Below are 18,303 nucleotides of genomic sequence, written 5' to 3' on the forward strand. Positions count from 1 at the left end.
AGAAGTTGCTTGCACATGCCCTGGTTGCCTTCCTCAAAAGTGCACATACCATAGTTAAGGGAATAAAGAGCAATCTTACTATTGTATTACTTCCTTCCATGCATGCCTTATTCTTTACTCGTTGCTCCTCAAGCTCATCATGTGCACCTTCCTTGCAACTTGAGCATTGAGCCAAAATAATCACATGGCATGAAGATGGACTCCAAAACTAACATGTTAGATGTGACAAACTAGTAAACTTGATAGAGAATCGCTAGCAAGGAGTAACTATGATGCTCATCAAGTGTACCAATGTCATATGTGCAAAACTATCAATGCACTTACTAAACTTATCTAATATCATGTACCAGCCTTCAAGTTTCATATATTTGGATTGTTTTATATACCCTACAATTGTCATAACTCTTAAGGGGCTACCGTTGGTGCTTGTCTTTGTTATTTGATCTTTTAGCACAACAAGATGTTATCAAAAACTTTAAAGGGCAAGGAAGATCTAGTGGTGTCATTGAATCTCTTGCATATGATTCTACCCACTTCATGATTCTCCTTGATACAAATCAAGTTCGAAGAATATTTGCCTACTTTGGGACTCTTCTAGATGCAAGTTAAATTTAAAAGCATTTGAGACGACAACAAATGGCTAGTCAAAATTGTGAACGCATGCAATGGAGATGCAATTTGAGACGACGATAGAATCGCAATAGCAAAAAAATTGTTTTGCTGCTTCCCCTTCATCATGTGATCATGCGTGAAGCAATAGGTCTACGAATTTTTGTGTTATCTTGCTTTTCTCTTCTTCTCTACTAGCTTCTTGACTCAGTGTGCTGAATGGTGGATGTAATGGAGTGCATCAAGTTAGATGCCATCAAGTCTGAACCAACAGGTCTACGAATTTTTTTGTTATCTTGCTTTTCTCTTCTTATCTACTATCTTCTTGACTCGGTGTGCTGAATGGTGGATGTAATGGAGTGTGTCAAGTTAAATGTTCCATGATTGGTCCCTCTACCCTACGATTGTGTGATTCAAGTTAAGAAGCTTTAAACCTTGGCAACATTGTACCATGCCATCAAAGCGAAACAAGTGTATTGCTGCAACATTGTACCATACCATCAAACCACAATGTATCCAGTTAGCTTACCATAGCATAATGCAATTTTGTTGATTGGCAATCATTTCAAAGCTCAAATGTAGCTTCTGAAAAGATCAAGGACTTCTTGTTCAGTCGCATATATTGATTGGGTATCGTATAGTTCAAAATAATTTAGGAGTCCTCGCACAAAACAAACAAACAAAGACAGTTGACCATCTCATAATGAACGAGTGCAACCTCTACACCTTTCTGAAAACGGGGCAAGGTATCACCCACACACACTTCAACTAGAAACAAACATATTCAGACAATTGCACTTATAGATTAAGAGTCCTAAGAGAATACTAATACCATATTTTGCAAGAAGGCTATGACCAATGTATGTCTGATTGACCAAAATGCATTGTCAGCTGACTTGCTTCAGTCATTCGCCAAATATCCTCAGTTTACTACCCTTCATGCAAGGGGAAGCTGAAACCTCAAATCATATTTCTGAAACCATCTTGCATAAGGTAGACAACATCCCTTAGCACCCAGTGAAAACCAAAGCCATACACTTGGAGTGTATCGAGAAGCTAATGAATTGGCAATATGATAAAACTTTATCTCCACTGTTCTATGAGAAACTAATGCGTGCTGAAATTGATTAATTACAACACAGCCAAAAGTAAGTCATTGGCTTTGGGAGCATCCATGGTCCACTAGTAAGTCCTCTACCCAGACTCATTCTAATATAGAACATGGCAAAAGGCTGCATGTTGTTTGAGTGAAAAGCCTGCAAAATTGTCCTTTTGTTACAATATGGACTTGTTCATTGTAATGACTGACTGAGTCACAATTTCCCATTTTTACAACTCAGCTGCTTGTTCCTTGAACCGTTGAGACCTCCAGATCCCTACAGCCATACGGTTAGAAAGGCTGATACCATCTTGTAAGACACGCTGAGCCCGCAACTCCTCCAACTTCAGCTCTAGCTTTTGAAAAGCTTCACCATCCCTTGAATTGTCTCTCGCAACACACCAATCATCTTTGAGACAAATTGGAAGCTCTCTGCAAAAATCAAAAACATGTCAGCCACACCATGACTGATGCAAAGTAGTGCATTGTGTAAACTTTCAATTAAAGCATTCTGGTGCAAGCAAAAGAATACTATCGTACATTGATAAGATTGCCTAAAACAATCAGGAGACACTGTAATAGACCAAGCTAACAAGATTCTCTTGAATGGACAAAGATAAAGCTCTTGGCCCTAGAAAGTGTGACCAAGATTAATCAGGAACTTATACAAGGTAGGACCTTTAATAATGACTAGTACTTTTACCTCTACTCACAACTTGCATAATATTACCATTGATAAGAAAACATCAAAAATTGATTGCCATTCATTAGTTCTGGCAATCAAAACTGTTACATGATCATAAATGTGTGATCGAAGACTTGTGTAAGGCAGACCCCGCAGATTACCCAGACCTAATTATAAGCATATAATACAGGATCTAAATACAATATTACCTTCGCAACCGTAGTACATTGATATTCCTCCAAAGAAAGGAGGCATGCTTAGTTAAAGCATTTTGAATATAAGGTTTGCCAACTGTTCTGCAGCTTGCTGCCTTCAATAAAAGTTCCAGTGAACCATATTTCTTCAAAAGTTTTAGTGCAGTACTTCTGCCAAAACCAGGTGCAAGATCTGCAAGCCCAGGAACACCATCTACCTTATCGCCCAACAAACAGCCTGTTTACAGGTGTTCAAAGTTAGGAGGCAGCAAGAGGGATCTTCAAACAACCACACAAAAATCTAATGGAACAATATTGTGATCTAACTTCTGAAGATTGACCACTTTTTGCAACTTTACATCAAACACTATAAGCAAAGCTATCCCTTAATGAGTAGAATGGCAACAATGGGAATATATCAACCAGAAGTCAAAGCTAATTTGAAATTTAGCAATAGAACTTCAGCCACATGAATCCTCACCCCTTCATTTTTGTAGGCAAATGTTGAACACTCCCATTGATTTTAGTTGTCACTTAGCTCAAACATATTTAGATTTCTTTTTGTCCCCATCATCATATGCAGAGTCACTCGAGGTAATTGCAAACTTCCACACAAGGGGGGTAAAACAGTGGCCCAAGATAAGAAGGATGCAAGAGTTCATCTACAGCATTGCACTAATGGCACGCAAAAGTTGTACTTAGCAAAAGTACGTAAGCATGTAGAGCTGAAAAAATGGGTGTGAAAATTAGTAGCACTGCAGAACAGCTACCCTTTGCTTATTTGCTACAGAAAGACTAACTCATTTCTGCTTTTGAATAAGGCATAAGGCACAATGGTTATCACTTTACCAAGTATGCTAATTGTTCTAAACACCAATCATACAATACAATAAAATACAGTACTAAATAGTACCTTAAGATTTTATAAGGTACAGTATGATATTAGTACCAAAAAAAAAAAGCATCTTGGGTATTTTGGACTAAAGATGATAGAATAAATGTGTAAAGTCTAAATAGCAATGCTTTTAGAGTATACAAGATGATTACTTAAGGGTAACATGCCAAAACCTCTATGGTATATGCCTCACGTGCAATGTGCACTACAGCATACAAGTTACTAGTACATAGATGAGACTACATACATAAATGATCATACAAATATGAGAAGTGTAGACTTGAGAGAGAGAGAGAGAGAGAGAGAGAGAGAGGTTGTGAGAAGCTTGATCATGTGAGACAAAAAGAGGCCCTCTTTTTATATTGGGGGGGGGGGTGGGTGGGTGGGTGGGTGGTAGTGGTGGTGGTGGGGAGTGTGGTTGATGCTTGAAAAAAAGGGGGGTTAGGGAGGTGTGGCAAAAAACACCCTATTTTTTCATACCAAATCGTACTAATATGCACCATACCATAACGTACAAATCAGCCTACATTACGTATAAAGACAACCCTAGGCCCTTCATAAAAAACAAGATTTAATTAAGAAGCAACTAAATGTTCATTTAGAAATTTCATCTTGGATGTTTGGGCCTCTTTCTCTCTCTTTTTTGCATGATGTATGCATAGTTGCAAGGTACGAAATGTATGATAAAATACTATACTAAATGGTACCTTAAGATTTTATAAGATATGGTATGATATTAATATGATTTTTTTTAAACTTGATTATTTTAGACTAAAGATGAATACTTGACGGTAACATGCCAAAACCTCATACTACATCTGCAAAATGCACTACTATACCGACAACCAACAAATACATAGATGTGAGTGGATACATCATACATTAATCTTCATACAAATAAGAGACGTGTAGGCTTGAGAGAGAGAGAGAGAGAGAGAAGGAAAAAAAAGAAAAAAGAAATAAAGAAAGTTGTAGACTTGGGGGGGGGGGGGTGGCAAAAAAGGCCCTCTTTTTTTGTACCTTGTTTAAATATGTACGGTACTATCCGCCCACACATGAAGTAATTATGTGATTAATTGATAGAGAATGAATGAGTTAATTGATGCACAATGATACTTGATCAAACATGAAAGGCGATGTATTAATGATTGTGAGAGAATACAATGCTCGAGGCGATTACAATGAATAATGCCACACTTATGTGCTAATGAGGCACAAAGTATCTTTTGATAATAATATAAAACCCTAACAACTTAGCCATCATAGGAAATCCTAATCCTAGTCACTTGTTGCCTAGGACACTAAGGGCAACAACTGCAATTAATGACAATTTAAATGCCTAGGGAGCCCAAATCATGGATCGAAGGGCATCAACATGTAGCCCATGAGATGATCTACAAATCCCCCTCCATGAAATGGGAGGACTAATCTAGGAACAATGATAAAATCCTAGGAAAAAGTGATCTATGTGATCACGGTTGAACATGTTCATCCCAGTGAATATAGCAACCTATGACAATATAATGAATGACAAATCGTGTTTTAAAAGGTATCACATGTAGAAATAACCAAATAGCTTGAAATTCTCATGGAGGAATAGCCTTCATAAAAAAATCTATCAAAATGTCTTCTAAATAACCAAACCAATCACAATCCATGAAACAATGCATAAGTGAAGAAACACTCTTGAAAAAAAGGTTTAAATCCTTGGTGTCATTGAGATAAGTAAAGACAATGTTCACTATTTACCAATGATTCACAAAAGGGCTGTCAATTATGATGCTTAGTTGGGAAGCTAAAGACTTTGTTAGCGATGCATCAATTATGATGCTTCATTGGGCAGCTGAATACTCTGTTGTTGATGGAAGTATATCCCCTCAATGGTGACAAATTGGGGAGCCAAGGTGGGCAAAGAACACCAACATAAATGACATCAAGTGGTTACTAGAAATGATGCTGTAATGCTGCAATTTGGATAGCATTGATCCCAATAATAATCAAATCATCAATATATGGAATTAAAAGCAACAAATCTGAAATATATGATATGGAAGAAACATGTGTCATAAAAGGATCACTCACTTAAGGAGTATAATCAAGAGAAATTTCAGCATGTTGTTGATCACAAGTATCAAGAGAATAAGGTTCCAGTATGAGAATGCCAATCAATACAATAGAAGAAGGTACCCAATCATCACAAATCGCACATTTAAAGCCATCAAAGAGGACACATGTCATGAGGACCTGAAATTTTTAGATGTTGTAATCTTGCTCATAACATTTAATTAAGTTATTAATCAAATGTGCAAGGTTGTTTAGCACATGTGATGCACATGGTAATTATTTCATGATAACAAGCCAAGGACCCCGAGGATGCCATGGGTGTCCAAGGCAAAAGTTATGATAAGTTATGTGGACTGGGTTCTATTGGTCGATTGGTATCAGATTGAACCCTAGGGCAGTGGTTTGGCCAATAAGTGTCAATGGTGACACTAGGCACTTGCATTATTTAATTAATTAATGTCAGTCTAAGGGTCAACAGAGGTTGGGGAAAACTCCAGGTTGCAAATGGCCTAGCCAATTAATTATGGATAGGCACATTTAATTTTGGGCAAGGTCAAAAGGGCTTAAATTAATTTTGGGGACCAAGTCTCAGTCCTTCAATCAGTTTACAACTCGAGAGAGCTACTGGTCCATTTTCTAATTAGAGAACAGCAATTTGCTACAGAAGACAACCATATGGGGGCCTCAACAGGTAGGGGACAGCAGGGAGTCACCTTCTAGGGGCTGGCAATAGCACTGTTGATTAGGTGACAATATTTGGGAGGTGCCTAACAGTAGATGACTGCATTAAATGCAGGCAACAAGTAAAATTTAGGGTTTTCTCACAAAGAAAAATAAGATTTCTCTCTCATCTTGGCTTTCTCTCACCTTCCTCAACCAATTCTCAAGAGATCTCAACATTTCTCAGTCATTTTGAGTAGATCTTAGCCAAATTCGATGGACAATAGAGAGATCCGTACTGGAAACCCTAAATTTCTGCAGAAATTAGGGTGTGACGACCACCTCAGAACCCGCGCTAATAGGTGAAGGCATCGTACACTAAGTTTAGCACTTGAAATTTGTGTAATTGTCAAGGAATTCAAATGCCAACCCATTTATTTGGGGCAGCATTTGGCCACTTGGTGGTTCCATTTATATAAGTCCTGGGTGAAACATCAAGGGGCAATTGATCTGAATACATTGCTGACTACAACAAAGAGGCTTTTTGAAACAACAAACGAAATTGTGAATCTCAGCTTGTACTCATTCCATTAGCAATCAAGTTAAAGAAATATTGAAAGGGACACCAATTTTGAGATCAACAAGGTGTCCAATATCCAAGATTATTAAGGTAATTTGTGCAATTCAAGTCATATTCATTTGTTGATTGCTATAGTTAAGTGCTTAATCAAGAAATTACCACCCTTTCCAAGAAGGAAGGCTAGTTTCATGGTTCCATTGAGCATACTACTCAATCCCTTGATTTGGTAGGCCCAAGATACCTTATTGCAAGCCAAAGCTTTGTGCTAGTGCTACTTTTTGCTCTCAACTAAGAAATTAGAACAATACGTCTTCGTACAGTGAGATGCAATCAAGCAATGATGATGCCTCTCAGTATGAACATTCACATTGGAAATAAAGAAAACGCAATGTTTGATCTTGGACAAGGCATCATCATTGCAATCAAGCAATGATGATGCCTCTCAGTATGAACATTCACATTGGAAATAAAGAAAACGCAATGTTTGATCTTGGACAAGGCTCCATGGACAACAAGCTAAAAATATTGCTGTTGGACAAGATGCATGGCCATTAAGGCATAATGAGATTGATGATCAACAAACTAAAGAGGAATTTGAAGACCAGTTCAGGAATCGAATGAGGACAACAACAAATCTCTTTGCTGCATTCGCAAAGGATCCTTAATTTACCTAATTTTTGAATGCTTTGAAGAAGGACAATAAGGGCAAGAAGAAGAAGACACCTTCGGAACAACAAGGTGCGTTGAAGCAAAATACCAAAGCCTTCACTTAAAGCTTCCAAAGACGTTAATGAAGCAAAACAATTGGTACTTACCGAGCAAGAAATGCAAATGCAAGGCCATCATGGAAGTGCCAATCCAATGGATTTTGGATAGCTGGGTATGCATGCTATGATGGGACACCTAGGATACTTCGGTGAAAGTACAATTTTTCATGCTATGATTGGACATGAACCGCATACGGTGATGTATGGCATAAACGCCTATGGTATGCAACAACCAATGCATGGTATGTAAGCCCCAATGTATTCGAGTATGGCTGGAAATGTGCAAAACCCTGTGTTGACTTTGATACGAATTCAGCGAGTGCACCTTTTTGCAACAGCGAGAGTATGACAGCTTGATACCCAAAGGGACAACAAAAGACTATGATGAGGGTGGAAAAGTAGTGAAGTTTGAGTCCTTCACTAATGCACAAGATAGCTTGAAAGCTTGGCTTTCATTCAACACTTTGATGCAGCCTATTTAGGGGTGAACTTCACTGAGTTCTCGAATATTCGAAAGGCAACCACTTTCTTGAAAGGAAATGCATTGCAGTGGTGGTCCACTCTTTTGATGCAAGATAGTACACCATCAATGTGGGTACAATTCAAGCAAATGTCTGCATCAAATTGGTTGGAAAGTACCTTTGAGGTGGACATCATGACAACTTGGAATAAGCTAGATGCTAAGGAATGTAAGAATTTGAAGCAATATAATAAGAAGTTTTGGGATGCATTGCTGCCTATTACTTCTTATCGCCCCATACCCCTTCATGAGCAAGTGGAAAAATATGTTTGTGGGCTGCCCAAAGGAATCAAGGATTTTTACATTAAATCCACTATGTCTAGCATATCTCAGCTCAAAGAGACTGTTGCTACAACCGATGCTTTACTACATGGGAAGGATTCAAGCTTCCTAAAGAGTGGGGACAAGCCGAATAAAAAGTTGTGTAAGGCAAAGAAAAGGAGCAGATCTCAAAAATCAATCTGTAAAGAGGCTAAAATAGCAAATAAAGGGCTCGAAAACATTGACACAAGGTAGGGAATTGATGGCTACAAATAAATGTTTTATTTATGAACATGTGAGTCACATTGCAAGGGACTGCCCCAATAGACAGCAAGCTGGAAAATCAGAAAATCAAGGAGATTCTAAAGAAAAAAAATCTAAAACATAAGTGGGATTGGTGCCTGATGTTATTAGTGATCAGCCCAATGATGATGCTACTAAGTTGTGCAAAGTATGGGGGCAAAATTAGGAATCAGCGTGCATTGATTTTCTTTGATAATGGTACACGAGTCAACTTCATCTCTCTAGACAAGACAAGCCTTCTAGACATTAGAGAGGATGAGATGGGACCCATGGGGAAAGCTGGAATGGCCTGTAAAGGCCATGCAGGGCACGTCACATTGCTCATTGAAAAGCTTCAGTTGCATATACAAGGATATGTGGACAACAAAGAGTTCTTCATTGCTCCACTTGAGAGTTATGATGTATTACTTGGTATGCCATGGTGTCACCGTATACATGCAGTGATTGATTCTTGTGCAAAAAAGATTACTATTCAACATAAGGAAAAGGTACTCGCACTTGATATAAAGTTGAAAGGTGAATCCATCCCTGTTGTATTTGCAGCTACCATTTCTAAAGAAATGAAAATTTATCTTTCAACATACTTGGTTTTTACTAAGGACAAATATGATAGTGAGAATGTTAGGAACATGTCTAAGTTAGAGAAGAATCGCATGTCACTTCTAAAAATGTATGTTGATTGCTTCTCTTAGTCACTTCAATGGCAACTACCGCTTGAAATGCCAAAAGATCATGGCATAGATCTCATCCCTCGAAGTAATCCACCTAATAAGCCACCCTACAGAGTCAGTGCAGCCCAATAGGATAAGATTATAAGTCAAGTGAATGAGCTGTTAGAAAAAGGGTTGATTCAGTCTAGCTGATATTCTTTTTGTTCTCTAGTGCTTTTGGTACAAAAAAAGGATGGTTCATTGCGTATGTGTATTGATTATCATACTTTAAACGAGATCACCATTAAGAATCGCTTTTCGATTCTTCAAATCAATGACGTTATGGATAGATTGCGGGGAATAGCCATATTCAGTTGTAAAGATTTAAAAGGTGGATATTATCAAATACGCATTAGACTGGAAGATATGCCTAAGACAGCTTTTAGGGCATCTTTTGGATTATATGAGTTTCTTGTTATGCCTTTTGGACTTACGAATACTCATGTCACTTTTAATCAAATGATCGATGACATCTTTAAGCCACATAGAGGTGTGGGTACTTTCTTTGATGGCATGATTATCTATTCAAAAAATAAGGTAGAGCATAGACGACACTTGGACATTGTGTTCAATGAGTTGCGTGAGCATAGGCTAGTTGTCAATGAGAAGAAAAGTGCATTCTTTTTGCATTGAATCTACTTTTTGGAACATATTATATCTACTGATGGTATCCATATAGACCTTGCAAATGTTGAGGCAATACAATCATGGCCACCTTTGAGAAATGTGCACGAGATCCACAACTTCTCGGGTTTATATTTTTACTATAAAAAGTATGTACATGGGTCTACTAAAATTGTATCTCCATTGCATGCTTTCCAGAATAAGGATATGCCATTTAGATAAACGACGACAGAAATTTCAATATTTAAAAAGTTGAAGGAAAAGATGACTTCAGATCTTGTACTTGTGTTGTCTGATCTAAGAAAGTCATTCTTAGTTTAGTGTGATGCATATGGTAACAACATTGGAGCTGTTCTTATGCAAGATGACCTAGTTGTGGCTTATGAGAGATGAATTTTCCAGGTTGCACAAAATAATTTGCAGGTCTATAAGAATGAGCTCTTGGTTGTAATTCATGCACTATCTATATGGAAACATTGTTTGTTGGAGGCTGATTTTACAATGCAAACAAACCATCAAAATTTGAGGTACTTTCTGACATAGACGAAGTTGTCAAAGAAGCATATGAGATGGACAAATTTTCTCTTTATGTTTCATTTTCAGATTATACATATTGATGATAAAAAGAATATTGTGGCTAATGTACTGTCACATAAGCCACAAATCTCAGCTATCAACATGGTTTATCACACTGAGTTGAATGCCATGAAAGAGCAGTATGTTGTTGATTGGAATTTTGCTAATGTTTATGATCAACTTTGCAATGACTCAAGGTATGAGCACTTTGTTCTAAGAGATGGATTTCTAATGATGCATGGACGATTGTGTGTCACAAAGTAGTTATGGCCCCAAGTTATCACTGAAAGTCATGCTCCTCGATATATAGGACAAATGATATTGATGCCACGATTAAAGCAGTGGAGCATTTCTTTTATTGTCCAACTTTGAGACATGATGTAGAACGGTTTCTCAAGACATGCATTGTATGTCAAAAGGTAAAGCATAATAGGTAAAAGAAGCCGGTTTTATTCCTAGGATACCTACAAGAAATGATGGGATATGGACTATCATTTGCAAGTTTAGCAAACAAGCCCATTTCATTTCGATGAGGAGAAAATAAAGATTGATCATATGGCATGATTATTTTTACAACACATCCTTATCATGGTATATAATAGGCGATGGTTAGTGATCAAGATCCTCTGATGACCAGTTTCTTTTGCAAGGGGTTGTTTGAGAATGTGGATACCATGCTGAAATTCTTATCATCCTTCCATCCGCAGATAGATAGTCAATTTTTGAGGAAATAAACTCCATAGTGATAAGATCTTTTTAGGTGCTATGTTTCAAACTACAGGACACAATAGGAGTAGTATTTGCCCTTGGTTGAGTTTTCTCACAACAACACACTGCATAGTTTCGCTGGCAAAGCTCCATTTGAGGTGGTTGAGAGCGGTAAGAAGGTACCAACTATCTTACAAACTAAAAATAAGATCTTTAAGGCTGACCATTTTGTGGAAAACTTAAATGCAACTCATGTTTTAAATTTTAAATTTTTTAGATTTTTAATGGTCTTATCTCTAATCCTACTTTAGAGATCACAAGAAAAGCAAAAGAGGATAGCTGATCATCACAAACATGCTTTGCAGTTTGCAGAGGGCAATTATATATTGCTGCGTTTGAAAAAGACAAAGCTTAAAAAGATGAAACGAAGAGAAAGATTGTATCCGAAGTTGAGTATGAGATACTATGGGATCTCCATGTGTTGTTGGAGAATATCACTGATGTGGCATACCGGCTGAAATTACCTCCACATTGATGGATACACAATGCCTTTTATCAGTTTGCTAAGGCCTTATCATGGTGATGTGCCAAAGGATATGTCCGTTGAAATTCAGCTTCAGGTTTAGAAGCTGGATGAGATTTTGATACCCTAGCAGATTTTGGCACGTAAGAAAAGAAAGGTCAAAGGTAAAGTTTCTAGGAGATACTTTATGAAATTTCAAAATTCTTCACCAATGGATACCAAATGAATGGAAGACGATGACTTGGTAGACTATCCTTAGTTATTGCAGCTTTACCTAGATACCTTTCACTTAGAACCGACTTTAGTTAGGGCTCAGTCAGGTTCAACAACGCAAGGGTCTGAAGTATTGCCTAATGCTCAATGGGGAGGTAACACTTCCACTCCACCAATTAAGAACATAGTGTATCTTGGATGTATTCAACATGTATCCAAAGTAGTGTGCTAATAATATGTTTGCCATGAGGTCACTACTTGTACTAGTCACTGTGAGATCTATGCAAATGAGTATGAGTTTCACCTAGGCATTGAAACTATACATTTGCAACAACTTATGATCAGTTTGGCATGAAATTTGCCTCAATTTCGAGACAAAATTTTTTTAATCGGTTTCAATCTAGTTTTCGATCAGTTTGAGAACCGTTTATGGTCACTTTTCGGGATCAACTTTTGCATTGATTGCTGGTTAGTTTTTGCAATGAGTTTGTGATCACTTTGGGGTCACATTTGCAGCAATTTGTGATCAATTCTCAGATCAGCAAGTGATAAGTTTATGATCAAACTATGCTCTTTTGGTCCATTTTTTTATCAGAGAACAGCAATTTGCTACAGAAGACAACCATCCGGGAGCCTTAGCAGATAGGGGACAGTAGTGAGTCACCTTCCAAGAACAGGCAACAGCACTATTGATCAGGTGACAACATTTGGGAGGTGACTGGTAATAGGTGGCTGCATTAAATGCAAGCACCACATAGAATTTAGGGTTTTCTCACAAAGAAAATCAAATTTCTCTGTCATCTTGGCTTTCTCCCACCTTCAACCCATTCTCAAGAGATCTTAGCGTTTCTTGGCCATTTTGAGCAAATCTTAACCAAATTTGGATGGCAACAGAGAGATCTCTATTATAAACCCTAAATTTTTGCAGAAATCAAGGTTTACAATCACCTCGGGACCCGTGTCAATTGGTGAAGGCATCGTACACCGAGTTCCACATCTGAAATTTGTGTAATTGTCAAGGAATTCAAATGCCAACCCATTCATTGTAATTTGGGGTACCATCTGGCCAATTGGGGGTTTCATTTTTGCAAGTCTTGGGTGAAAAATCAAGGGGCGATTAGCCCAAATAAATTGTGCTCATTGTTGCTACAGCAAAGAGGCTTTTTGAAACAACAAAGGACATTATGAATCTCAGCTTGTACTCATTCCATTAGCAATCAAGTTAAAGAAATACTCAAAGGGACGCTAGTTTTGGGGCCAAAAAGGTGTCCAATGTCTGAGATTATTTAAAGTAATTTGTGCATTTCAAGTTATATTCATTTGTTGATTGCTATAGTTAAGTGCTTAATCAAGGAATTATTGTCCTTTCTAAGAAAGAAGAATGGTTTCACATGATAGTACGAAGTAGCAATGGCTAAGATGGAAAGAAGGTTCTTCTTAATGCCTGGTACATAGGACATTCCATAATGTCATGGAAGTGCAAGAAATAGTACTGACTTGCACAATACCAATGCCTTGAATCGCATAAGAGGCATTGTTTGCACACACGACTATGCTCCCCCTAGGTATATGAGAAATGGATGAGAACAATTCTCGGCAAAAAGTAATATGCTTAGAAGCAACATTGTCCAAATACCAAGTAGAAGTTGCATCAGTGTGATAAAAGAACAACATCGTGAATAAAAGGGTTATACTGCCAAGAAGGAAGGTTGATTGCCATGGTAGCATTGCACTTGAGACAACTTTGTTATTTCTACAACAAAAGAGAGACAAGTTGGTTGAAACTGTACATAACTTGATTACCCATAGTTACCAACCGCAAAGTGGTAGCAAAATCTTGATATCACTCCAGTAGGCCATTAAGAGTGATGGAAACAAGCTGATTATCAAGGACCTCCTCATCAATATCTCATAATTGTTCTGATCTTTGATCCCAGTGAGATAGGCATCCATGTTACCTCCTTTTTCCATGCAAACGTTTTCTAGTTGCTTACATAGGTAAACAAAGCGTGTTTCATTATGCACTTGATATAATGATGCAAGCTTATCCCATACGCCATGCATTCTTGGCCAACTTGCATAATCGAATGTGTTGAATGATGACTCTCTTTACAGATAAAGCGATTAAGGCATGCACTTGGGCATCATGGTCAGCCTATCCAATCTGCTGTTGAGTGTGGAAATGATTGGTTTTTGGGCTGATTTTTTGTTGTTTTTGATTGCTGAATGGTTGTTTTTGGTGGTTAATTGTTTGAGTTTGAAGATGTTTTGAAGTGTTTGGAGTGGTTTGAGTATGTTTGAAAGGGTTTATGTTGGTTTTTTATTAAATATGTTGTTCTGAAGAGTTCTGTAATTCTCTCTGTATGGTTCTGTAAGGCCTGATTTTCTTCTGTTTTGGTTCTGTTTTGGTAGTTGAGATGCTTGAATGAATGTTTTGAGAGATGATTGAGAATGTGTGAAAAGGTTTATGAGAGAATGAATTGGTTTTGTTTTGGTTTTTATGAATTTTATGGATTTTGTTGTTCTTCTGTAAAGTTTTATAGCTTCTGTGCTTTTGTAGCTTTGTAGTCCTGTTGCTCTGTTGTTCTGTGGTCTGTTCTGTTATTTCTGTTGAGTGTTATGATGGATGTATGGATGTTTTGGGAAGTGTTATTGTCTTAGGAAAAGGATAAATGGAAGCTCTATCCAAGCTAATTGAAGTGAAGAAGTAGCTACTCAAGATTTACAGATTACAGAAGGACAATGATAGAAAACAGATCTCACAGGACACTATGAAGTCTCTGGTGCCCTTTCACATCTGACATACCTTTTGGAAAGTGTATCCACGACCTAATAAGAATTATTGTGAGTGATTATTGAGTGATTGTAGTGAGGATATGATGTAGTATTGAAAGCATACTATTGTGAGAGAAATCATATGCAAGAGATAGTTGATTCTATGTGAAACATTGTATTTTTTCTATGAGGGAGAGGACTATGAAGACAATGAAGATGAATACTATGTGATTTTTTTTTCCATCAAAAGTTGGGTTCTCTTTGTCTATTAATGAAGAATATGAAGAATATGAAGAATATGATTAAGTTTGTTAAAGATAAAGCCGTGGAAGATTGTTTCTATGATGCTGCGTGAAGATTTCTTGCCTTTGGTGTTCTTTTCTTTGTTTTGATGATCAAAATAATGAAATAAAAGGTTGTTGATGTTACAAGATAGATTTTCTTGCAAGAGAATTCACTTTTCCTTGGTGTTCCTCTTGGGGCTCCATGTTTTTGGTGCGCAGCCGAGGAAACTTGCCATCAACAAGCACCAGAAGAGACTGAAAATGAAGGAAATGGCATTGCCAAGAAGAGAAGAATTCAATGGATGTTTGTAAAGTTCCTTATTCCACTGAAGAGTTGGAATTTCTCATATAATCAAAGCCACTTTCTACAAGAAGTTAATCTCACAATGGCGGAAACATATCACCATCATGATGCATGCTCTATGTGGTGGACAGTTTCCTCTTCCTGTTGAAGCAGCAGAAACTTGCATCTTGGTGGCAAACTATTTGGGAATAAACTGAAGAGCAGAAACAGAGAGAATGACCATCCATGGAAGATTTGGCATTCATTGAGAAGTTTCCAGACATCATCAAGTGGGAGATTGTGAAGAAGCTTCAAGAGTCTTGGTCTATAGAGATTCACGAAGACAAGAAGAAAAAGAGTTGGAATTTGTTCGTGGATGCTCAACAGCAAGATACATGCGATGCTTGGTGCACTGATAATCTTCTGTTTGTTCAATTAGCAACCCACTGGAAGTTGGTAGACAGAGTGTTCTTTACGACATACACTGTTAAAACCATCAGAAGCTGGCATTACTATGATGATGGCACCACCACAATGCTTAGACGTTTGCATTTTGACACCTTCAAAACCGAATACCTTCCTTTGTGCAATGGCATGAAAGCAGAATTCAGAGATGTTGAAAAGAAAGAAGTAGAAGAAATGTTGGCAAGAGAGTCCTCCAGAGACTGAAGCCTTCTGTTATCCCTCTGTGGAGCACTAACAACATAGTGGAGCCAACCCCCTGATGAATGACGCAATAAAGAGGCAAGCATTAGAACGAGTCCAAAGGTACGTGAGAAGAGAAAAGGCAAAAATCAAAGCTGAGAACGAGCTCGCACTAGAAGCCGCCTTTGACGCCCTTGCGGAACTCTTTACAAAAGTCCCAATGGCACATCAAGCCCTTCCTCCTCCTACTGCAGGTCCACTTCTAAGCCAGATCCCTCCTGGAAATATTGATGACAAGCCAGCGAATGTAGTCCCGTTGCCAATTTTTAAGGGAAAGTACAATGAAGACCCCGATCTTCATGTAGCAGAGTTTATGGTAGCATGTGTGGCTAACAATGCCAGAACCCCTGAGCATTGGTTAGCAATATTCCCCACCACTTTCAAGGGCGCGGCGTTTCAGTGGTATGAGAGACAAGCAGCAGGAACTTTTGGCACATGAAACGACCTGAAGTTGGCCTTCCTCACTAAATTCAGGCGTGAAGGTTTTGAAAAGCGGATGGATAAGAATTTATGAATTTAAGTCAGTCCTCTGGAGAAAGAGTAGAAGCTTATGTCTCACGAATGAAATCCATCCTGAAGAGATGGACCAACCATAATCTAGATGATGGCATTCAAAAGAGAGTGTTTCTCAGAGGATTACAACCAGAAGTCCGTAAGTTTGTGGAGCTGCAAAGACCAGCCACACTGCAAGCTGCAACAGAAGGTGCAAGACTGTACGATGAAGTGGAAGCTAGATTGGCGATGAATCCAGGAAGAGGAGTCCTATCTCCTCTGATGCCAGGAATGATGTACCCACCAAATGCAATCCCAGGGACTGTCCCCTACCCCTACCAACAGATGCCCCCAGTATCACAGTACAGTGCACCAAATCCACAGTGGCCACAATCCATGCCTCAAATGATGGTTCAATCACAACAATGATCCCAACCAATTTCCCCAATGCCAAATCAGCAGCAACAGTGGAACCCTACCAACTGGAGCCAACAGCCAACAGTTCAAACAGGAGCTTTGAATCAGAATTAGAATAGAGACCCCTCTGCACCAGCCCAACCTGTTTATGCAGTGATTACAGAGACTCCTCAAAACCCTACTACCAGTACCTCACGAGAAGAAAGCTTGAAGGATTATTTATCCAACTCAGTTGCAAATATCAAAAAGGAGTTGATGGATGTGATTACAGAGCAGTTGCAGACACTGAAAGTGAATACCACTAGCATATCCAACGTTGCAGGAGCAGCAAGAGATGTGATGCGGTCAAATACTTGGTGTGGTAAGTGTCATCAAACAAGTCATTTAGCCACTGAATGTACACGAAAACCAATCATTCCTGGAGCTTTTTGTTCCTACTGTTTGCGGAAGAACCATACAGAGCATATTTGCTCGTTGAAGGAGATGCATGATAGAAGAAGGAAAGAAGAAGATGCAAGATTCAACTTGCTGAAATCCAAAATGACAACACAGGATATTGGACCAAAGCCTAGGGAGTTTGATCCTAATTTCGGACCCAGAAGATTTCCATCCCAAAGTTACAGAGGAAGACAGTCTGGCGGTGGTCAAAGATCAGAAGTGGAGTGTTACTGATGCGGAGAAAAGGGACACATTTCACCAAATTGTCCAAATCCCAGAAGGTCAGTGGATTACAAGCCCTTATGCAGTCGATGCAAAGGAGAAGGCCACACTACAAAAGACTGTCCAAGCCCAGCCCCAGTGAAAAACAGTGCTATTGATAATCCGTCCAAGGCCCAAAAGCCTACCTCCAATTTAGTGGAATTGAAAGTTGCTGCCATCACGCGTGCAAAGAAGAAGGAACCACCTATCCAGAAAGAAAATAATCCTCCTGCCAGAATAGTAAAGTTCAATCTTCCAACAGAAAAACAGAACAAAACAGAGCCTTACAGTGCCGTATAGAGCACTACAATGCCATAGAGAGTCACAGAGACGTTACTAGAGACAAGACCAGAGGTCCAGGAGATACCAGAGGAGGAAGTGCCACAAGTGGCAGAAGTCCCCATAATGCCCCTGTTGGAAGAAAAAAGGAAAATGAAAATGGGTGTCGCCCCATTCTCTAACCGGTTAGAGAAACCAGTGGATCCTATTAAAGAATATGATCTGGTCAGAGATCTAGATACCTTTAAACCAAACCTCACATTCCGACAATTATTGATGTTGTCTCCCAGTTGCCGAAAAATGTTCAAAAGTATACTGACAAGAAGACGTGGCTTAAGGATTCCTCCCTTAACAGCAACAAAGTCCAACAAAGCTCCA

At 38.6% G+C, this 18,303-nt stretch overlaps 1 protein-coding gene across 2 annotated transcripts in view; it reads right to left on the minus strand.

Annotated features, from left to right (window-relative positions):
* Positions 1 to 1,438: 1,438 nt before the first annotated feature.
* LOC148030307 (5'-3' exonuclease family protein) overlaps positions 1,439 to 18,303 on the minus strand; it is a 94,614-nt gene continuing 77,749 nt past the window's right edge. For both annotated transcript variants that reach the window (XM_087686601.1, XM_087686603.1), the window contains exons 4-5: positions 2,603 to 2,825; positions 1,439 to 2,140 (exon numbers count right to left, since the gene is read on the minus strand). In XM_087686601.1, coding sequence (XP_087542727.1) covers positions 1,939 to 2,140; positions 2,603 to 2,825 — 425 coding nt within the window. In that variant the 3' untranslated portion in view covers positions 1,439 to 1,938. The remainder of the gene's footprint in view (positions 2,141 to 2,602; positions 2,826 to 18,303) is intronic.

The sequence above is a fragment of the Lygodium microphyllum genome, chromosome 10, assembly GCF_053477565.2.
Source record: "Lygodium microphyllum isolate KBCC chromosome 10, Lygodium_microphyllum_v1.1.10, whole genome shotgun sequence".
Classification (NCBI taxonomy): Eukaryota; Viridiplantae; Streptophyta; class Polypodiopsida; order Schizaeales; family Lygodiaceae; genus Lygodium; species Lygodium microphyllum.